The sequence below is a fragment of the Pseudophryne corroboree genome, chromosome 3 (assembly GCF_028390025.1).
Source record: "Pseudophryne corroboree isolate aPseCor3 chromosome 3, aPseCor3.hap2, whole genome shotgun sequence".
Lineage (NCBI taxonomy): Eukaryota > Metazoa > Chordata > Amphibia > Anura > Myobatrachidae > Pseudophryne > Pseudophryne corroboree.
In genome coordinates this window covers 433,533,894-433,557,673 of record NC_086446.1, presented here as the reverse complement: position 1 = coordinate 433,557,673, position 23,780 = coordinate 433,533,894, and the positions used below count along the sequence as shown (strand labels likewise).

The 23,780-nt window shown below is 48.4% G+C and overlaps 1 protein-coding gene across 1 annotated transcript in view; it reads left to right on the top strand.

The window, feature by feature from the left end:
* The first annotated feature begins 13,813 nt into the window (after nucleotides 1-13,813).
* Nucleotides 13,814-23,780, top strand: part of LOC135055859 (trichohyalin-like) — a 158,291-nt gene continuing 148,324 nt past the window's right edge. Inside the window, exons 1-2 of the mRNA XM_063960411.1 lie at nucleotides 13,814-13,993; nucleotides 14,235-14,508. Of these exons, the coding sequence (XP_063816481.1) occupies nucleotides 13,960-13,993; nucleotides 14,235-14,508 (308 nt within the window). The 5' untranslated portion in view covers nucleotides 13,814-13,959. The remainder of the gene's footprint in view (nucleotides 13,994-14,234; nucleotides 14,509-23,780) is intronic.

The following is a 23,780-nucleotide window of genomic DNA, read 5'->3' as shown; positions in this document are numbered from 1 at the left end:
ACTTATCAGGAGTTGTCTCCGGTGGTGAGGAATGGAGGACTGCACAGCCATGCAGTCTGACTCCCGCTGTAGAGAAGATGCGGCGCCCGTCTCAACGTAAGCTCCGGAGCCACGATACATGCAAAGGAACGCTGTGAGTCTCTGTAGCGGAGATCCGCTTTTCTCCTGAAGGCACGAAGATGACTGATACTTGGACCACGCCTCCAGTGGCATTTTACCTTTGACAGCCACTGTAGGTGCACAATTCTTTAGGTATACTGCAGTAGATACTGCTTCTGCCCAAAACTTATTTTCCAGGCCAGTATAACTTAGCATAGGGGGTAATTCCAAGTTGATTGCAGCAGCAAGTTTGTTAGCAATTGGGCAAAACCATGTGCACTGCAGGGGGGGGGGGGGCAGATATAACATTTGCAGAGAGAGTTAGAATTGGGTGGGTTATTTTGTTTCTGTGCATGGTAAATACTGGCTGCTTTATTTTTACACTGCAATTTAGATTTCAGTTTGAACACGCCACACCCAAATCTAACTCTCTCTGCAAATGTTATATCTCCCCCCTGCAGTGCACATGGTTTTGCCCAACTGCTAAAAAATTTCCTGCTGCGATCAACTTGGAATTACCCCCATAGTCCGTGCTCTTTCAACAATTGTGCGGTTTGACAGCTCACTCACCCCATTCTGTTCCGGTGTGTAGGCAATTGTAAGCTGATGCTTTATGCCATATTTCCTAAGGAATGCGGCTAAGACTTTGTTATCATACTCTCCACCATTGTCTGATCTCAGGATCTTTAGTTTGAGACCTGTCTGATCCTCCACTAGGTTTTTGTATTCTACAATTTTGTTGACCACTTCACTCTCTTCTTTAAGGAACTACACGTGCGTCATCAATAAGAGTCATGAAATACCTGTAGCCACTGATTGATTCTTCCTCCATTGGACCACACACGTCTGTGTGCACTAGACCTAACGGTGTCTCTGCTCTACTAACTGACTTTGGAAATGGGTTGCGAGTTTGCTTGCCTTTTATGCATCTCTCACACATGGGTCTTTCAGCATTGCTCACGGTGATCCCTGTTACCATTCCATCTAGCAGTTTCTGGACGTTGTCATATTCCAGATGATCCAAGCGTCTGTGCCACAGCTCCATCGACTGTTTTTCATCAGTAGCCATCATTGCAGTACACTCCTCAGTGTCCAGGACATATAGTTGGTTGCACCGGGTTGCTGAAGCAATAACAGTCTCTCTTTTATTCTGTATCATACACTTGCCCTTCTGAAATTGGACTTTGTAGCCTTTTTTCTCTAGGACGCTGATAACAATGAAATTACTTCCTAAATCAGGCACGTACAACACATCTTGGATATCTGTAACAACTGTTTCTCCTCCAATTTTTAAATTGTAATTGTAAATTCTTAAATTGTAATGCAGTAAGAAACTTATTTCCAATCCCTGTAACTGTAGTGGGAACACATGGTGTTAAAGAATTGAACCAATGCTTATTGCACCTGAAATGTCTAGTGGCCCCCGAGTCCATGTACCAGCAATCCTACCTGTGACTGTCTGCTACATTCAGTGCTGACTCGTTGTCAGGCCGCTTCTGTGCACCACTGGAATTTCTCATCTTGCAATCTGAAGCTTTATGTCCTATCTTGTGACATACAAACATTTGAATTTGTGCTTTTTGGACTTTGTGCCCTTTGTGGTCAAGGCAGAACCCTCAGCTATTGTCTCGACAGGAATACGTTCTTGGAACTGCACCAACTTGGCCTTTACAATCTCCGTTGTCAGCTTAGTGTCATTTGACTCTAAAGCAACCATCATAAAATCAAATTCTGGCATCAGATTCTGCAACATAGCCATTGCCACTTCTTCCTCATCCACCTGTGCCGCCACAGATGCCAACTGCTGAGCTATCGACAATAACTTATCAATGTAATCATTCATGTCCTTGCAGGCACTCAGTTTCATTCCATATAGCATGCGTCTTAAACTTATCCTTCTCATTAGACCTTTGTCTTCATATGCAATTTGCAGGGATGTCCTTAGCTGAAACTTTCCCACTGACTATTGAATAGTCATGCTGCTCCACAGCTAAACCTATCATCCAGATGGCTCTGTCTACATCATCTGGGTTTGAACCTGCTTCTGGGTCTATAGTAACCTTCCACAACTTTTCCCGCTTAAGCTGCATCTCCATGGCAAACTTCCATGTAGCATAGTTCTCTGAACCTTTAAGCTTAGCAAAGTTCATGCTGTGTCCTGTGTTATACATCCTTTCTGCACTTGTATAAAATGTCACTTTAAACTTTATCTGTGTGATTATTCAAAAGCACTCAGGGGGTTAATCTTCAGGCACACGCGGGTCTGGGGCACGGGACTGGGCCCATAACTTGTTGGCAGAGTGTATTGGAATTGCCTGGTGCAGTGACGTCAGTTCACACACTTAATAACTTAAACAGTAATGCAGGTTTATTCAGTGAACACAGGTGACTCAGATGTAATACTGATATAGGCAATAAGGGGCCCTTATATCATACAAGTTAACAGCAGTGGTAGCGGTACTTATCAGGAGTTGTCTCCGGTGGTGAGGAACGGAGGATTGCACAGCCATGCAGTCTGACTCCTGTTGTAGTGAAGTTGTGGAACGCTGTGAGTCTCTGTAGTTGAGATCCGCTCCTGGTCTCAGCACTGCACGCTTGCACACGCCAGGACTCAGTCTCTCTTACTCTCTCACTCTAAGATGGAGGAGCAGGGATTACATCACATAGCTCCGCCTCTGAATGACTCTTGGCACTAGGGAATTAACAGTAGGGGATGCGCTCATAGACTGCTGTGTAGAAGGAGACAGGCACAGAGCGCACCATATCCTAACATGAATTACCCCCTATATTCGAAAGCATGTGTTGTCTCCCTCAAATCTGTCTAATAATGTGGCTATTCTGGTGGTTTAATGTGACCATAAATGTACATGAGTTCTTTGACCTCGATCGTGTTCACTACTTGGGGGTATATGCAATTGCCGGCGAATCGCGGCAATTTTTCGCCCGTTTTTTCATTCGACACAATTCGACCGTCGAATTCCGGCAAGTGGGTGCCGGAATTCAACATATTCAATAAAAAATGGATTCGACAGTTCCGCTGTCGAAAAACGGCCGATTTGACGGATTTTGATCCGATTTTTAAAAAACGGGAAAAAACGGGAAAAAACCCGAAAAAAAAATTGCGTGGGGTCCCCCCTCCAAAGCATAACCAGCCTCGGGCTCTTCGAGCCGGTCCTGGTTCTAAAAATCCGGAGGAAAAACTGACAGGGGATCCCCCGTATTTTTAAAACCAGCACCGGGCTCTGCGCCTGGTGCTGGTGCAAAAAATACGGGGGACAAAAAGAGTAGGGGTCCCCCATATTTTTTACACCAGCATCGGGCTTCACTAGCTGGACAGATAATGCCACAGCCGGGGGTCACTTTTATACAGCGCCCTGCGGCCGTGGCATTAAATATCCAACTAGTCACCCCTGGCCGGGGTACCCTGGGGATGTGGGGACCACTTCAATCAAGGGGTCCCCCCCAGCCACCCAAGGGCCAGGGGTGAAGCCCGAGGCTGTCCTCCCCATCCAAGGGCTGCGGATGGGGAGCTGATAGCCTTGAGAAAATTGAAAGAATATTGTTTATTCCAGTAGTACTACAAGTCCCAGCAAGCCTCCCCCGCAAGCGGGTACTTGGAGAACCACAAGTACCAGCATGCGGGAGAAAAATGGGCCCGCTGGTACCTGTAGTTCTACTGAAAAAAAAAAATACCCAAATAAAACCAGGAGACACACACCGTGAAAATAAAACGTTATTTCACACCTGCCGACACACATACTTACCTATGTTGACCCGCCGACTGCCACGCCCCCCTCGTCACTGAAGAATCCGGGGTACCTGTGAAAAAAATTATACTCACCTGATCCAGTGTCCAGGATAATAATCCACGTACTTGGCAAAAAAAACAACAACGAACACCCGGACCAGGCGGACTGAAAGGGGTCCCATGTTTTCACATGGGACCCCTTTCCCCGAATACAGAGACCCCCCGTGACTCCTGTCACAGAAAGGTCCCTTCAGCCAATCAGGAAGCGCCACTTCGTGGCACTCACCTGATTGGCTCTGGGCGTCTAAGCTCAGACGCGCATTGCACAGACCCCTCCATTACTTTCAATGGTGGGAACTTTGCGGTCAGCGGTGAGGTCACCTGCGGTCAGCCGCTGACCGCGGGTAACCCCACCGCTGACCGCAAAGTTCCCACCATTGAAACTAGTGGAGGGAGCTGTGCGATGCGCTGTCTGAGTTCAGACGCGCATACAGCCAATCAGGAGAGTGCCACGAAGTGGCGCTTCCTGATTGGCTGAAGGGACCTTTCTGTGACAGGAGTCACGGGGGTTCTCTGCATTCGGGGAAAGGGGTCCCATGTGTAAACATGGGACCCCTTTCAGTCCGCCTGGTCCGGGTGTTTTTTTTTTTTTGTTGCCAAGTACGTGGATTATAATAAAAGACCACAGGACACTGGATCAGGTGAGTATAATTTTATTTTCAGGTACACGTGGATTCTACTTGGACAAGTGGACAGAGGTCGGCGTGTGAACATAGGTAAGTATGTGTGTGTGTCGACATGTGTGAAATAAAGTTTTACTCTCACGGTATGCGTGTCCTGTTTTTATTTGGGTATTTTTTTTCCAGTAGAACTACAGGTACCAGCGGGCCCGTTTATCTCCCGCATGCTGGTACTTGTGGTTCTCCAAGTACCAGCTTGCGGGGGAGGCTTGCTGGGACTTGTAGTACTACTGGAAAAAACAATATTCTTTCAATTTTTTCAAGGCTATCAGCCCCCCATCCGCAGCCCTTGGATGGGGGGGGACAGCCTCGGGCTTCACCCCTGGCCCTTGGGTGGCTGGGGGGGACCCCTTGATTGAAGGGGTCCCCACTCCCCCAGGGTACCCCGGCCAGGGGTGACTAGTTGGATATTTAATGCCACGTCCGCAGGGCGCTGTATAAAAGTGACCCCCGGCTGTGGCATTATCTGTCCAGCTAGTGGAGCCCGATGCTGGTGTAAAAAATACGGGGGACCCCTACGCTTTTGTCCCCCGTATTTTTTGCACCAGCACCAGGCGCAGAGCCCGGTGCTGGTTTTAAAAATACGGGGGGATCCCCTGTCAGTTTTCCCCACGGATTTTTAGAACCAGGACCGGCTCGAAGAGCCCGAGGCTGGTTATGCTTAGGAGGGGGGACCCCATGCAATTTTTTTTTCTGATTTTTACCATTCCATTTAAAAAAAAAATTAAAAAAAAATTATATTTTAAAAAATATATAAATAATACTTGTGCCTCCAAAATAGACAAACCAAGTACCTAATCCCTTCTAGTATAAATAGATATGCTATTACCAATAAAAAACACACAAAAAAAAACATGTTTTTAAATTTTTGTATTAGATTCCGCCACCAAAGTGTGGCGGATTGAAAATGACAAATTTACTGTCTAAAAGCACTGTTGTCGAATTTCCAAACTTCAATTGAATATACTTTTGTCGAATTGCCGCATTTGTACCATTGCAGAAATGTCGAATTTGACAAATGTCGAATTTCAAAAAGTCGAATTTGGAAAGTCCGTTTTTTTGACGAAAAGTACTGAATTGCATTGTCGAAAAAATGTTTGGGCGAAAATGTCCCGTTTTTCGACATTTTCGGGAATTCGACCGCAATTGCATATACCCCTTGATCTTGAAAGGGGGTGGTGCACCAGTATGGGTGGGAGCAGCATGGAAAAAGACAGGGGAGCAAGGAGAAAGGGGGCATGGGGAGGAAGATAGGGGCGCATGGAGAGAGGGGGGCATGGGGAGAGGGGGGGGGGCATGGGGAGAGAGAGGAGGGTGGGAGAGGCATGGAAGAGAGAATTTACCATCAGCAGTAGAAATTGGTAATATGCCCAGGAGAGCAGTTACCTGGAGGTCGGGAAAAGGCCACATCGTTTCTCCTGCCAAGTGCCCAGGTATGTGCAGTGGCTTCTGTGGACTCCCTGCACCCCAGCAATACTTAGACGGCCGGCGGGGAATAGATAGGTAGAGACGTGGGAGTAGGAGAGGATAAACTGAGCCGTGAGAGGACGAGGGGATAACACTGACACGGGAGGCGGGAAAAGATAGGGATAAGCTGAGCCGCGGGATGACAAGGGGATAACACTGACTCGAGAGGTGGGACTAGGAAAAAAGGCAGGTACTCGGAACCCCCCCTGCATGTGCGTATGCTTTGGGCCTGATTCTGAGGTGCACACAGTACTGATGTTTGCGCAGTTGATTATTTGCTACTGCACATGCACAAAAGTCTAGGAAAGCCTTACTGTGCATGTGCAAAATAATGCATACGATGGCATGCGCATTTGTGTACAACAGCACTATGATTTGGAACAGTGTCTGCAATCCATTGGCATTTTAGGGTGAGGACTGGGAGGTGATATAAAGTGATTGCAAACAGAGGAGGTGCCATGTGGGTGTTATGGGAATGCGGCTGCGATCTTTCTCGGCATGCAGCCACAGGGACATTTTTTTAAAATTCTTTATTTTTTTTTTTTTTATTTTTTTATCACTGTACAGAGTAAAAAAAATTCCACAGGTTTCAGTATAAAAATATCCATTACAGTAGTCTCAAAGTATGGTGATTGTAGCCAAAAAACGCAACAATGAGAAAATTAAAAATAAATAAATAAATATATATATATATATATATATATATATATATAAAAATAAAAAAAACAACCTATGGATATTCTATCATATATACTGTACATCATGAAACATAGTATTGTATGGAAAAAAAACTACCCCATTACAAAATAACCCAACAAATTGGAAAATGTAATCAAGTAGGAGGTATAAGAAAGAAAGAAAGAAAGAAAGAAAGAAAGAAAGAAAAGGGTAGAGGGGGATGGGGAGGAGGAAGTGGGAAAGGTCACAGATATTAATCAGTTGCCATCCAGAAGAGTGGTATTAGCAACCTTCATCCTCAATTTAAATTTGGGGGTGCATAGTCAGCATAGGTCTTGGTAGTCTTAAATTCTATCCAGAGTAGCCAAGTAGCTATATAGTCTGAAGATTTTTCTAAGGTGGCAAAGAAAACGTCTTCCATATGCAATGCGTTGGAACCATTCCCATACTGTCGGCGGGTGTATAGAACGCCAGTGTGCTGGGAGTACAGCTCTGGATGCATTGTTTAAGTGTTTAAGGAGGGATGTTTTGTAGTGAAACAAAGGGATATTTGAGTGTGACAAAAGCCAAAAATCTGGTCCCGTTGGTACTGGGGTTCCCAAAATTTCTATCGATAAATCTATAATTTTGTTCCAGAAGGGGACGATAGATGGGTAGTCCCACCAAACGTGGATTAACGTGCCTTTATCTCTATCACAGCGCCAGCATAAAGGAAAAACTGAGTGATAAAATGTATTCAAAAGAGACGGGCACCTGTACCATCTCGTCAGCAGTTTGTATTGGGTTTCTACAACTTCCAAACTAGTGGAGCATTGTGCTATAACCTTGCAGTGCGTATCCCAATGTATCTTAATTCCCCGGTTCGTCAAATCTTTATCCCAAGCATCACAAAAAGAAGGGTTATCAGGGAAGTAGCTATGTATGAGGATCTTGTAGATACCCGACACTATATGTGAGGGGGTCATCGCCTGAGTGCACATGGATTGAAAGGGAGTTAGATCCTTATAAAGGTCAATAGCTCCCCTCTGTGAGGTAATGAAATGACGCACTTGAAGATAGAACCAATAATCTTTGGCAAGTATATCGCCAGTTTCCTGTAGTTCCGAAAACGTTGTGAATTTACCATGTGCAAGCAAGTGACATACCCTAGTCACACCTGCCCTCTTCCATCTAGGAGCTATCTTATTGGAGACTCCTGGGGGGAACTTCAAATTATCGAAAATAGGCATAAGGGACGTTTGACAGGGACATATTTTGATAAGGTTACAAGGGAATGTTTGCACCAGGCAGGGACTGCTCAAGGAGTCAATGCTGCAACCGATGGTGAGTCGATGGTGGAGTGATGGGATCCACCAACATAGTTGAGCATTGCTCAGACATGGAAACTGGGCGTCACAGGTAAAGAGGAATGTTCAAGCTGACATTTGCATGTTTTGCACTTGCAAATCCATGTGAAATAGCTGCCATGCATGATCTGCTTACACCTCTGAATCAGGCCCTAAGGGTTTCTTACAGCAAGTGATTAAATGAGGGGCAGGTGTGCTGTAATATTTTAGAAATTATTGGAAGGTGAGGCTCTGAATATCTTTTACAATTACCGTTAGCGTGATAATGCATCTGACATTTCAGTATTTGACAAAGAGGACCAGGTGCAATATTGGAACTTAAGTAAATCAGGTGTATTTTGCACCAAAGAAGAGTACATGGAAAGATGCATATAATACTTGTATGCCAGTTGAGATGTGACTGCCTCTACATGTGCACCTTGGGCCTAATTCAGATGTGGTTGGGGTGCACTTGTTCCTGCTTACATGAAATCAGCAGTGATGCACTAGTATGATAATGCAGCATATATAAGTAGATACCTCCTGCTTGTATTAGTGATCTATGCTGCATCCTAGAACGCAGCATTGGATCACCTGCAACACCATCGGTCGGATGCGTGACCCATGGGGTCACACAAGCCGGTCGTCGCAGTTCCTACAAATATGCCAGGAAATCTCCATCTTTCGATGGAGATCCTGGCCTTGGCGCTCCACCGTCCGTCACTGGCCCCTCCCATCCTTAAATGGCTGCAGACTGTCAATCTAGTGACATCTGCAGCCGTAGTGCACCCAATGATGCAGAACCTGTACTGCACATGTGCAGGACGGGTTTGGCGCATACGCCAAGTAACGAACAACAGTACTTTGCATTGTGGGACTTATTCAGGGATGGACACAGATCTTGCTTCCGCGGCATGATCTGCGACCATCTACTCCCATGATGGGGGCCACTCAGCACAGGGCAAGGCCTCCCAGCATGTGTGTGGCGCTGCCCAGCTATGTGTTCATGAACACATCGATTTGCGGTGAACCACTGCCTGAGCAGCCTGGCTGCGCTGGCAGGCGGTCCGGCATAATTATTTTTGTAGGAGCGGCTGCGTATGATGTCACGCAGCCGCCTCTGAAAATGGTCCGGAAATGCCTGCGTTGTCCAGACGATTCCCACAAAATGCTGCGTCGTTGCCTTGCCAACGGCTGCCACTGTCAATCACCTTGCGGCCGCATCCTTCCATGGTGAAGGGTTGCGCACGCGCACTATGACCACAGCACGTGCACAGACCCGATGGACGTGGCCGCTGCATGTGAACGCAACAGGCTACGTCCATTTCTGAATCAGGCCCAATGTGCTTCAGATCCAGCGGCATCTGAATTAGGCCCCTGGTTTGCTGCTAGTAATCATCATCAGTATTGTGCATCTACACTACACTTAGGGGGTGATTCAGATCTGATCACTGGGCTGCTAACTTTGCTGTCCTACGATCAGATAGTCGTCGCCCCCAGGGGGAGTGTAAATTCTCTGTGCAAGTGTGCCATCGCATGTGTACGCCGAGCTGCAAAAACCCAGTGTGTGCAGTCTGTACGCAGCCCAGGACTTACTCCTTCAGTGTGATGAGAATAGGCTGATCGGGGCCGGAGCTGATGTTACACACCCTCTGTGAAAACGCTTGGGCACGCCTGCGTTTTTCCGGACACTCCCAGTAAACGGTCAATTACCACCCACAAACGGCCTCCTCCTGTCAATCACCTTGTGAATGCCTGTGCAATCGGAATTTTCGCACCATCCTGTCGCTGACCGGCGATGCCCGTTGTTGGCCAATGAGCGTGCGCATGTGCAGCTTATTGCTGACCGCCCGCTGTGCGAAAATGCACAGCAGCGATCAGGTCTGAATTACCCCCTGTGTACAAATAGGCATATTTGCTCTGACAGCTCGTTCAAGTTTGCATAGCCTGCAGTTGTGTGAACTCTCTATCAATGAACTTTGCCTACAGTACTTGAGAACGTCCCATTACAACCCAGTTCCACTTCTTTGGTTGTAATTGTAGATGTGAACAAAATGTGTATGACTATGCATCACTTGTATTCAGTCCTGGAGCATGCATAGTGCAAATTCATTCAGCGTACAGTACTCTCCACACTCGACACACCTTCGGTCGATATGGACAAAAGGTCGACATGGACAAAAGGTCGACATGAGTTTTTCACAATTTATTCCCATTTTTTTTAACTTTTTCATATTTTACGATCCACGTGGACTACGATTGGGAACGGTAACCTTGCCCGAAGCATGGCGAGCGAAGTGAGCCATGCGAGGGGACGCGGTGCACTAATTGGGGTTCCCGGTCACTCTACGAAGAAAACAACACCAAAAAAACCATATAAAACTCATATCGACCTTTTTCAATGCTGACCTTGTTCATGTCGACCTTTTTTTGTTCTAAGGCGTGTCGACCAGTTGGCGTCGACATTTTTGGTGTCGACCTGGAGTCCCAGACCCGGTTGAGGTACTGTATACAGTGTCATATAAAGTTTCCTAATACTTTTGTTATTAGCTATTGGACTGACCAATAGATCTTCACACCTAAATATATACAGTAACAACAGTAATGGGAACGTAACGGTGATCTCTTTTGCACATTAGACAACAATCTTCTCTTCAAAGCCTTATGTTTAGCTTCAAAGTCATAAGAAATTCATGCTCCCTTTTTGTAGTGAAATGTTTGTGACTAAGGGGACGATTTATCACCATCCACATCCAAGGATGCGGATGTTTTGTGATAAAATCTACCCAATCCGCACTGTGATAATTGATTACATTGCACAGATGTATCAATTATTTAATGCAGAGACAGAGCCTGCACATGCGCCGACACCCACGACATTGCCACTACTGGGTCGACCCGCAACCCCCGTCGCGACTACGGACCCCCCCAACGGTGATCATACTCACCAACACCTGGGGATCGTTGATCGGAGCTCCTGGATGGCTGCCGGTCATCGGGGCTCCCTGCTGGCTGTGACCTCCGGTGCTGTAAAGTGAGCTACAGCTATGCAGCATCACTTTACTGCACCGTAGGTCACAGGACAGCATAGAGCCACAATGACCGGCAGCTCAAACCAGAACACAGATCGCTGGCAATTACAATTCAACAATTAATCTTTACCGAAAATTGCAAACAATTTATTTTTGCCAAACTATGTATGCGGTGTGCGCATGCAATCAAAGTGTGGTCCCATCCCAGCAGGATGAGACCGCATTTTGATTGACAGCGGCAGACGTTGGGAGAGCAACGTTACGGCGTTGTCGTGGTGTTAACGAGGGCGGGGTCGGAATGTTTTCGGGGCTGCTGCATGACGTCACACGCAGCCACTCCGATGGGAAACATGGCGGCGTACCACCTGCATGTGCAGCCCTGGCTACAGGCTTTGCCCTGCGCTGGGCGGCCCCCAGCATGCTACAGAAGGGATTGTAGATTCTGCTCTTTAGCAGAATCTGCAGTCTATGCTGAATAGGGTCCTTTATTTAGGATTTTGTCCTAATCAACCCCAAAAGGGACAAATATGGATTTCAAGGGTGAATTATAGAACCCTTTGTATCTCCTATGTTTGTTGAGCTAGAACTTAATTTTTTTGGCACATAGGTGCATTTTATTTTAAATCTTTACAAAGTGTTTTACAGAGTTTTTTTTTTAGATTCCACCCTTTTAGTGTGGAAACAAAGGGGTCATCATATCTGTAGCCCCTCATCTGGAAAATCTCAGGAAGAACATGAGGGTCCACTTGAGGGGCGATGTCTATGCTGGGCAATTCCCCCGAACTCCTACTCAAAATAAAAGACAGAGAGAATCCTGAGTCTGAGGGAAGGGTGACCATCCCTGCAGGCCTAGGCTTACTCTAGCAGACCTCATTTCCAGGATATACCCTGATATTGCCGATATCAAAAAGAAGTCTATGGGCTGGCTGTGCGAGTATGCCATTCTGACCCACAAGAATGGCAAGGCCACCATCATTAATTACACTCTACTTCAGTCATTCGAAGGGACAAAAATGGAGTACAGGTCTGTGGACTCAGTCGTGCAAATGGATGACGCGGTCCACTACCCCGTGGCGTTCCTCATCACCCACAACCCTACTAGCCTCCCAGCCCACAAGCTTCTCCTCAAAGTGGGGGTTCCACTGCAGTTGCTGTGGAACCTCAACCAGCCTAAACACTGCAATCTTATCAGGCTGCGAGTGAAGGGCCTCCACAGTAAAGGGCCTCCACAGTAACGAGGCCACAGTGTTCACTATGCTCAGGGGGAGACTGTGTTCAGACCCTGCACAACACTCATACCATCAGAGTCCCCCTTCAAGAGGCTGCAGATCCCCCTAAAGGTCTGCTTTACAATGACCATCAACAAGTCCCAGGGACAGTCACTGAAGGCTGCAGGTATAGACTTGAGGAAGGGCTGCTTCGCATATGGCCAGCTCTACATGGCCTGCTCCAGAGTAGGCTCACCCAGTAGCCTAGTGATCCTAGCACTGTGGGGAGAACCACCAATGTGTTTTATAAAGAGATCTTTCAGTAGAGAAAAAAAACTTTACATACGTCTCACAACCCACCTACAATTAATTCAAATTAAACAATGTTTAAATATCTTCACTTATTTAATGATACCACCACCACACTCCTGTCAGGGCAGGCTCTAGACCTTGTGGCGCCCAGGGCAAAAGTTTCCTTCGCCCCCCCCCAAAAAAAATAAATAAATAAATAATAATAATAATAATAAATAAAAAATAAATAAATAGTAAAAAAAAACAACAGGTAAAAGAGGGCACGTGTCAAAAAATAGGGGCGTGACTTCACAGGGAAGGGACGTGGTCACAGTTATGCCCCCTGTAGTTGTGCCCCGTGGCTGTGCCCCCTGTAGTTGTGCCCCTGGTAGCTGTGCCCTCAGTAGTTGTGCCCCTGTAATTTTGCCCCGTTGATGTGCCCTCAGTAGTTGTGCCCCCAGTTGCTGTGCCCTCAGTAGTTGTGCCCCCTGTTGCTGTGCCCTCAGTAGTTGTGCTTCCTGTTGCTGTGTCCTCAGTAGTTGTGCAACTGTAGTTTTGCTCTTTGTTGCTGTGCCCCTGTAGTTTTGCCCCCTGTTGCTGTACCCCCAGTAGTTGGGCCCCCTGTTGCTGTGCCCTCAGTAAAAGTGCACCCTGTTGCTGTGCCCCTAGTAGCGGCGCTTTAAAAAAAAAAAAAACCTCACCAGCCCCGCTCCTGCTTCCCGACCGCTGCTGATGTCCTCCATTTCCGGCCGCCGCTCCTCGGATCTATGGGAGAGACGTCTCCCATAGCGCCGCACACTACACAGACACTAGAGGTCAATTATGACCTCTAGCATCTGCTCCCACAATGGCGTGCGGTGCGCGATGACATCAGGCGCGGCAGCGGCGGTGGCGCCCTCAGGATAGCGGCGCCCCAGGCAAAATGCTTGCTTGCCCGTGGCAAGAGTCGCTACTGACTCCTGTACCCCAGAGGCATAAAATGAACTAAGCATATAAGATGTAAATGATGAAAACGGAAACTGTAAATATGGAAGCGGCAACAATAATCATGACAGATCATTTAGTGGCTCAGACATGTTTCCAGCTTTACATATAAAAGAAATGTTCATTAATGTCAGAGTTTCCTATGACAGCCAACCTGTAATACAATTCTCCTATAAATTAATCACACACATTGATTACACACATTATTAGGTATTTAGGGGTAAGGTGTCAGAGTAGGCATGTCTGGCTGGCACACGGTGGCTGCTGCCTATTCTCTCTGCTGCCCCTAGCGGCTCTCAGCTGGAGCTGCAGTTACTGGGCGGATTTGCTTCCTGTGCCGGACACACAGGGGGAGCCCGCTCCCTCCGCCGACGCAGGGTCAGACGGATGGAGTCCCAGGGACAAGTACAGAGCAGTGCGGGTGAGAGAGCTGGGTACACATCGTACACTGCCAGTGGCACAATGTCTCTGTACCTCATTTGCATAGGGATAGAGGTGTAATACCCGGGTGTAAGGACGGGTGTGGTATGCAGATCCCACCATATTACCCATTCCCTCTCTTCCTCTGACCCGTTACCATACATGTGACATAGCAGTATAGCACCCTCATGCTTTCCATATTCATGTCTGTTTCTAATGAACCGGTCGCTCTCTCCCTTCAGTGCGGGCAGATTTTGGGGCTTATTCTCCTCCTGGGTCCACTCGGAAGCGTCACATCCGTTTTGCAGCACACCATGACATCATCCTGCTGCGTGAGGTCATCCACCACAACCCGTTCTGGGTGCGAGAGTTCGGCCAGGTGTGGGCGGCGGTGGCGGAGAGAATGAGCAGCGCCCTGCAGGGAGAGGGATTTGAGGTGGACGGGAGGAGATGCAGAGAGAGGACTGCTCTACTACTGGACTATTATAAGAGGCAGAACTTCGCTATGCTGCGCAGGTGGGACCCTCTCATATCTGCACCCCTCCACTGCTACTGTGCACCCCTTTCTGCTCTGCACCCCTCCACTACTGTGCACCCCTCTCTGCTCTGCACCCCTTCACTACTGTGCACCCCTCTCTGCTCTGCACCCCTTCACTACTGTGCACCCCTCTTTGCTCTGCATCACTCCACTACTACAGTGCACCTCTCTGTTGCTGCTATGCACCCCTCTCTTGCTTCCATTCTTTCTGTGCTCTGCACCCCTCTGCAGCTACTGTGCACCCCTCTCTGCTCTGAGTCTGAACTCCTCCACTGTCTACAGTACACTCTGCTCTGCATAACTCTGCTGCTACTGTCACCCAGTCTGCTCTGCAACTATAAACCTCTGCTCTGCCCTCTCTGTTATGCACCCTTCCCCTGCGAACCCCTCCACTGCTGCTATTCACTCCTCCACTTCTACTGTCCACCCCTCTTCTGCTACAGTGCACCCCCTTACTGCTCTGTACCCCTTCGCTGCTAGTGTGCCTCCCTCTCTGCACCCCTCCATGTATACTGTGTACCCCTCTCTACTCTGCACCCCTCCACTGCTACTGTGCACTTATTTCTGCTTTGCATCCCTCTACTTCTACTGTACAAAGGGGGTCATTCCGAGTTGTTCGCTCGCAAGTGAATTTTAGCAGATTTGCTCATGCTAAGCCGCCGCCTACTGGGAGTGAATCTTAGCATCTTAAAATTGCGAACGATGTATTCGCAATATTGCGATTACACACCTCGTAGCAGTTTCTGAGTAGCTTCAGACTTACTCGGCATCTGCGATCATTTCACTGCTTGTCGTTCCTGGTTTGACGTCACAAACACACCCAGCGTTCGCCCAGACACTCCCCCGTTTCTCCAGCCACTCCTGCGTTTTTTCCGGAAACGGTAGCGTTTTTTCCCACACGCCCATAAAACGGCCTGTTTCCGCCCAGTAACACCCATTTCCTGTCAATCACATTATGATCGCCAGAACGATGAAAATGCCGTGAGTAAAATTCCTAAGTGCATAGCAAATTTACTTGGCGCAGTCGCAGTGCGGACATTGCGCATGCGCATTAAGCGGAAAATCGCTGCGACAACTCGGAATGACCCCCAATATCTGAATCCACATCCCTCCTGATTTGCGCTTGCCCCCTTCATTGTAGGGTCTTTTGCTAGTTTCATTTACTGCTTTGTATAGTTCATTATACATAATTTCTCTAGCATCCATAAGGGATATTGGGGGAAACTAGTACAATGGGGTATAGACGGGGTCCAAAGGAGACAGTGCACTTTAAATTTCTTCAACTGGGTGTGCTGACTCCTCCCTTCTATGCCCCCTCCCACAGGCAGTTTAGAAAAAGGTGCGCTCAGGAGAGGATGCACATCTCTGCAGCTCCAGAGAGGTTTTTTTCCTTCGGTATGCTGTCTGGGCAACGGCATACCTGCGCTGGGGGAGGGGCGGGTGGGTGGTCACCGGCCTTGCGAGGTGCAGAGCCGCTTCCCCGCTGCAGGACCCGTCCTGAGGGGCTGTTTGTTCAGCAGGGCACTGCGCCTTGGCTGTCACAGCCGCAGCACGCCACACACCCCTAACGCTGCCTGAAGGTGACGGTGGTGAGTACACACCAGGGACCCCAGCTAGGGGGGTCCCCGGTTCAAAGTGCGGCTGACCGAGGGCGCGGCGTATGGGACCCTCCTGGGGGGTCCCGCTAGGATCCCCCGTGTGTACACTGGCACAAAACTGCTTAACTAAATAAATAATATGTACAGCTCCTGCGCCATTGGAGTGGGCGGAGCTTCCTCAGAGCGGGACCAGCGGCGTTTTGGCGCCTTCCTCTGCATACAGTAGCCATCAACCTCACACACTCAGCGCTTCCTGCCTCACAGACACGCTGGAAAACTGGTACAGGGTGTAGCTAAACGGGGAGAGCCCCTTGTGTACACTATTCTGAGCCTATTTAGGACTACATTTGTTAGTGTTACTGTGACAGTCTCACTGGGGCTGTGCAGCTCAGGGTGTGCTGGTATTCTCCCTCTCTCTGTGTCCCCTCTCACATACAGTAGGGCATGCTTGTATCATAACTGTCTGTGTGTATGTTTTTGTACTAACTGTGAAATATGGGTAAGCACAAGCTGTGCAGTATCTGTCACACCAGATTCTCTCCATTATTTACTGATTCTGTTTCCTGTGAGCAATGCAGTCAATCTTCACAAATTAGTGAAGAGGTTGGTGGAGTGTGTACAGAGCCCCACTGGTTAGGGTCTCTTAAAACTATGATGTCAGATATGTCATCCCAGCTCACTGCTAATGTGCAGAAAACTCAGCGACTGCAACAAGCTTTTGCAGATTTTGCTGCCATGGCTGATGCACAGCCCCCCCTCTCTCATGCAGGTCCCCAGAAACGTGGTTTACCTGCTCTGCTCTCTGATACAAATGATGATATACAAGATGATGAGGATGACCTGGATCCCAATTCTACTCAGGGTATTGAACCCCTCATTTCTCTTACGTCCTAGAGGATGCTGGGGTCCACTTCATGACCATGGGGTATAGACTGTTCCGCAGGAGCCATGGGCACTCTTAAGACTTTTCAATGGGTGTGAACAGGCTCTTCCCTCTATGCCCTTCCTCCAGACCTCAGTTTTAGAAATGTGCCCAGGCAGACTGGATGCACTCTAGGGGAGCTCTACTGAGCTTCTCTGAAAATACTTATGTTAGGTTTTTTTGTTTTCAGGGAGAACTGCTGGCAACAGTCTCCCTGCTTCGTGGGACTGAGGGGTCAGAAGTAGGAACCAACTTCCTGAAGAGTTTCATGGCTCTGCTTCTGGCTGACAGGACACCATTAGCTCCTGAAGGGAACTGAACGCTAGCCGTGTCTAGATGCTCACTCCCACAACACACCGTCACCCCCCTCACAGAGCCAGAAGTCAGAAGACAGGTTAGTAGAAGAAGACAGATCTTCTATCAAGAAAAGTGACGGCTGAGGTACAGCGCAGCTGGCGGGAGCGCAGCGCTCCATTGCTGCCCACACACACAGGCACTGCAGGGCGCGGGGGGGGGGGGGGGGGAGCCCTGGGCAGCAAAAACACCTCTATAAACTGGCAAAAAGTTGGCATAAGATGCCCAGGCACAGCCCTACCCCCGCCAGTATAAATATTATGAAAAGTTTCTGAGGTAAAAAGGGCGGAGCTTCTTCCTCAGGCAGCCAGCACACTACTCAGTGCCATTTTCTCTCTCCTCAGGTTGCAGAGACATCGCTGGTCCTCCTTCACTTCTGACTACAAGTATCAGGGTGCAAAACGGGGGGGCACAAACGAATTTGGTGCTTTACAAGTGTGTTTTACTGTGTGAAAAGCGCTGCATGTCAGTGGGCATTCTGTGTTCACAGGCATTAGATACTGGCGCTGGGGTTGTGAGCTGGCTGCTCCTAAACTGTGTCCCTCTGACAGATTTTACTGTGGGTCTGTCCCCTATAAGTCCCAGTGTGTGTGTGTGTGTGTGTGTGTGTGTGTTGTACACGTGTGTAAGACATGTCAGAGGCAGGGAGTTCCTCCCCGGAGGAAACCATTTTAGGGACACAGAAGTGTAATGTGGTGGCGCTGCCGGCACACCAAGAGCCTGCATGGGTGAAAGAAATACGTGATAGTATGCATCATATCAATAGGAGATTAGATAAGTCTGAATCTCATGCTGAGTGTTGGAGAAAATCTGTGGAGGATGTGATTTTTTAGGGCTCTGTTCTTCCATCCGCAGGCGACTCCTCTGGGTCACATAAGAGACCATTTGCGAATATTGTGAATACTGATACCGACACGGACACTGATTCTTGTGTCGACGATAGTGACTCCAGAGAAATGGATCATAAATTGACAAAAAAATATACAATATATGATTGTGGCTATAAGGGAAGTTCTGGAAGTCACGGAAGCCACTCCTGTACCTCAGGAGAAGGCTTATTTCTATAAAGAAAAGAAATCTAAGGTCACTTTCCCTCCTTCCCACGAGCTCAATACACTCTTTGAAGGGATGTGTGTGAATCCCGAAAAATTTCGTATTCCCAAGAGAATTCAGATAGCTTATCCTTTCCCGGTGGAGGACAGGAAAAAATGGGAGTCACCCCCTGTGTTAGACAGTGCACTGTCCAGGTTGACAAAGAAGGTAATTCTCCCTGCACCTGGCACGGCTTCACTAAAAGAGCCGGCAGACCGAAAGATGGAAACTACATTGAAATCCATTTATGTTGCCAATGGTACGCTGCTCAGGCCCACAATTGCCTGCGCGTTGGTGAGTCGCGCTATTGAAAAATGGTCGGAAAGTGTGTCATCAGAAATTGACACGATTGATAAAGATGAGATACTCCTTAAGTTAGGGAATATCAAGGACGCTGCCGCATACATGCTAGAAGCGATGAAAGATATTGGACTCTTGAGTTCACAAGCCGCTACCATGGCAGTATCGGCTCGGCAGGCGTTGTGGATTTGCCAGTGGAACGCGTATGCAGATTCCAAAAGAAATATGTGGATTTACCGGTAGGTATCAAAATCCTGTTTTTGTCTAAAAAGGATGTGTTACAGCTCCCTCTAGAGGACGCTGCTTCACAGCAGTCGTTTTTGTTTTGTTTGTACAAAACAAGCCTAATGTCACTTTCCCTGATTCTCCAGAGTTAGATTACTTATTCAAACAGGCCTGGAAAATTCCAGACAAAAAATTCCAAGTGTCCAAAATGTTTTTGCACACTTTCCCATTTGCTCCTCAAGGTAGAAAATTTTGTGAGGATCCCCCTGGGGTGGATGTCTCAGTGCCTCGCCTGTCTAAGAAGCCAGTGCTGTCTGCCCCGGGCTCCTTTACTATGAAGGATCCTGGGGATAGAAAGGTAGAGACTACCCTAAGATCTATATACACTGCAGCCAGCCTTTCACAGAGATCGGTCATTGCGGGTTGCTGGATGACCCTTGCTATTCATTCTTGGGCCACGCAAATTCAGGGCGGTCTCTCAGGGGATATGCCCTTAGTTACCATGGTAACCCTCCTGAAGCACATTCAGGACACTACCCGTGTCCTCTGTGATTCCCTCAAGGAGATGGGGAACATAAATGCTCGGACGTCGGCCATGGTGGTGTCGGCGCTCAGGGATTGTTGGGAAAGATGGTTGCCTCCTACAAGGCAATCCAGTGTGGGAGGTTCAATGCCAGAACATTTCAGTTGGATCTCCTGAGCAAGTGGTCCGGATCACCGAATGATTCAGCTGTCACCTCAGGCCAGGATTTCCCTCCTGTGGTGGCTACAGTCCTCCAATCTCCTGGAGGGCAGGAGTTTCGGAATTCAGGATTGGACCCTCCACACGACGGATGCGAGTCTGAGAGGAAGGAGAGTTGTCACCCAAGGGGCACAGTTCCAGGACAGGTGGTCATCCCACGAAAGCCTCATTCCAATCAACATTCTGGAACTTCGGGCCTCACTTCTGCTCAAGGATCACGCGATCCAGGTACAGTCGGACAACGCCACGACGGTGGCATATATCAATCGACAAGGAGGGTCAAAAAGCAGAGCCTGCATGCGAGAGGTGTCAAAGATACTCCTCTGGGCGGAAAGAAATGCAAGAGCCATGTCAGCAATCTTCATTCCGGGTGTGGACGACTGGGAGGCGGACTTCCTGAGTTGTCACGATCTCCACCCGGGGGAATGTGGGGACTCCACCACCTGGTGTTCCAGCAGATCGTCTGGTGGGGTTGCCCACAAATAGACATGATGGCTTCTCGTCTCAACAAGAAACTTCCCTGGTATTGCTCGCGGACCAGGGACCCTCAGGCGAGGGCAGTGGACGCACTGGCATTGCATCGGCTGTACCGGCTGGTCTACCTGTTTCCTCCAATCCCATTGCTCCCAAGAGTGCTAAAGTGAATCAGGAATGAAGGTGTCCAGGCAATTCTAATTGCCCCGGATTGGCCTCGGACGGTGTGATACGTGGATCTTCTGGACATGTCCGTCCGAGACCCTTGGCCTCTACCACACAGGAGCGATCTTCAACAAGGACCGTTCGTCTACCCGGACTTACGGCGTCTTCGTTTGATGGCATGCTGGTTGAATGGAACATCCTAGCTCACAAGGGCCTTTCCAAAAAGGTTATTGCAACCATGGTCCAGGCCAGGAAACATGTGACGTCAAAACACTCTCATCATATCTGGAGGAGATATGTCTCTTGGTGCGAGGAATGCACGTATCAGCCTGCAGAGTTTCATTTGGGACGTTTTCTGCAGGCTAGTGTGGATAAGGGCTTACGTCTGGGTTCCATTAAGGTCCAGATTTCAGCTCTCTCCATTTTCTTTCAGAAGAAATTGGCAGTGTTGCCAGAAGTTCAGACTTTCTTCTTGCAAGGGGGACTCCACATACAACCTCCCTTTGTGCCGCCTACGGCACCCTGGGATTTGGCTGTAATCTTGACATTTCTGCAGTCCTCCTGGTTTGAACCTCTGACGACGGTAGAAGACAAGTACCTCGCGTGGAAGACGGTGATGTTGCTGGCCCTAGCTTCTGCTCGATGTGTTTCAGAATCAGGGGCCTTCTCGTGTAAAAGTCCCTACTTGGTCTTTTACGAGGACAGAGTAGTGCTCCGGACTAGACAGCAGTTTCTGCCGAAGGTTGTCTCCACATTTCACCTGAATCAACCTATTGTAATTCCGTCCAGTTCTGACGCTTCTGCTCCTCCGGAGGCTTTGGATGCTGTGCGTGCCTTGAACATCTATGTCAAGCGCACGGCTCAGGTCAGAAAAAACGCATTCCTTTTTCGTGCTTTATGATGCGCAGAAAATGGGTTGCCCTGCTTCAAAGCAGTTCGTTGCTCGTTTGATTAGGCTTACTATCCAACAGGCCTATGTGTCGGCAGCCTTACCTGTTCCTAAGTCTCTAAAGGCCCACTCTACAAGATCAGTGGGATCTTCCTGGGCGGCTGCCCGTGGAGTCTCGGCCTTGCAACTATGCCGAGCTGCTACCTGGTCGGGGAAGATCACTTTTGTGAAATTCTACAAGTTTTATACCCTGGCCAAAGAGGATACCCAGTATTGGGCAGGCAGTGCTGCAGCAGTCTCCGCACGTTCCTGCCCGTTTTTTGGGATGTCCCCATCGTACTACTTTCCCCCAATATCCCTTATCCTAGAGAAAATAGGATTTTAATACCTACCGGTAAATCCTTTTCTTGTAGTCCATAAGGGATATTGGGCGCCCGCCTCTGTGCATTGACATTTCTGAAGGTTTTTGTTCTATAGTTACCTGCTCAGCTGTTGCTGTGTTGTTACCAGCCGTTGTTTTATGTTTGTGGTGTGCTGGTGTGTAAATCTCACCACCCTTTGTTATCGTATTCCTTCTCTCATATATGTCCTTTCTCCTTCGGGCACGTTTTTACCTATACCTGCCTGTGGGAGGGGGCATAGAGGGAGGAGCCAACACACCCAGTTGAAGAAATGTTAAAGTGCACTGGCTCCTTTGGAACCTGTCTATACACTATTGTACTAGCTTCCCCCAATATCCCTTATGTACTACGAGAAAAGGATTTACCGGTAGGTATTAAAATCCTATTTTCTAGCCTCTTGCTGTGACCCTTTATGTAAAACTTAATTATTTGTTAAGGCACACTGTCTGCCCTGCCTTTTGTTCACAATAATTGTCATTTAGAAACGTGCAAAAAGAACCCTCCACAGTACTGTTTTGTAAAACCATCAGCCTACATTTGCACAAGTGCCCCTATTGTCACTGCAAATGTCTTAATCTGAATGCCTACATTTATGTGCAAAACAAGTGTTTGTTTTGTAGGACAAGATGTTCAGATGCTATCCAAGCTTTGAATGATCACACTTCCAAGGCCATAGGGTATCCGGATGGCAGGTCGATAGTCAATAGGTCGACGGACAGGTCGACACATGAAAATGTGTTTTTATTTTTACCGTTTTTTATACTTTACCATCCGCGCGGACTACGATTGGGAATAGTAGTAACCTGTGCTGAGTGCAGCGGTAAAGGAGCAAGGCATCTTTCTCGTAGCATGGCAAGTGAACCATGCAAGAGGATGCGGTGCATTAATTGGGGTTCCTGGTCATGTCTTGCAAAAAACGACACCAAAAATGTTCAGAAATCTCATGTCGACGTGTCCCGTGTTGACTATTTCACTGTCGGTCATTTTCCCTGTGCCGACCGATAGTGGTTGACCTATTGACTGTCGACCTAATCCACGGCGGCCCATTGATCCATAACCGGCCATCGAGCCTCTGTTTAGTTTTTAGGTTTTCTATTACGTCCTTGAGGATGTTGGGGACACAAAAAGAACCATGGGATATAGACGGATCCGCAGGAGACATGGGCACTTTAAGACTTTCAAAGGGGGCGTGACCTGGCTCCTCCCTCTATATCCCTCCCCAGACTCCGTTTAGAAAATGTGCCCTGCGAGATGGAGGCACTCGGGGGAGCTCTTAGAGTTTCTCTGAAAAGACTTAATGTTAGGTTTTTTATTTTGGGGAGATCTGCTGGCTACAGCCTCCCTGCTTCGTGGGGAAAGAGGGGAGAGCAGTCTAGACCCACTTCTAATGAGTTTCAGGGCTCTGCTGCTGCTGACAGGATGCCTTCAGCTCCTGAGGGGAGATGAACGCCGGGCTCTCCTGGATACTCGCTCCCACAGCTTGCCGTCCCCCCTCTTCAAGCCAGAAGTCAGAAGACAGGTGAGTATATGAGGAAAAGACATCTTCTCTTCAACAAAGACGGCATATAGAGGTACCGCGTAGCATGATTTGCTCAGTGCGCGCCAGGCTCCCGGACTGTACACACCGCTGGGTGCAGGGCGCTGGGGGGGGGGCGGCGGCGCCCTGGGGAGCTAAAAATACCTCATAAATAAGGCCCGCAAATCCCCGCCAGGATAAACATGTAAAAATAAGCAGGAAGAAGCGGGGCTTCTTCCTCCAGGCTCACTCGGCGCCATTTCCTCCTCCAAGCAGCAGCGCTGGTCCTTCCTCACAGCAGGCAAGTACCAGGGGCTATAAAAACGAGGGGGGGCAGATTATTTCTATACAGATATATAGCGCTGCAGCTCTGTGACACTTGAGGGTGTTTTCAGACCTGCACTTTGGCGCTGGGGTGTGAGCTGGCTCCTTTCCTTTTGTTCCCTCACAGGCTTTTCTTTGGGTGCTGTTAGGGAGACAACATGTCTGAGGCAGAATTTTCCTCTCATTGGGATAATTTATTGGGGACACCAAATGTTTTGGGGGTCCTGTCGGCACCGCCGACGGCTGAT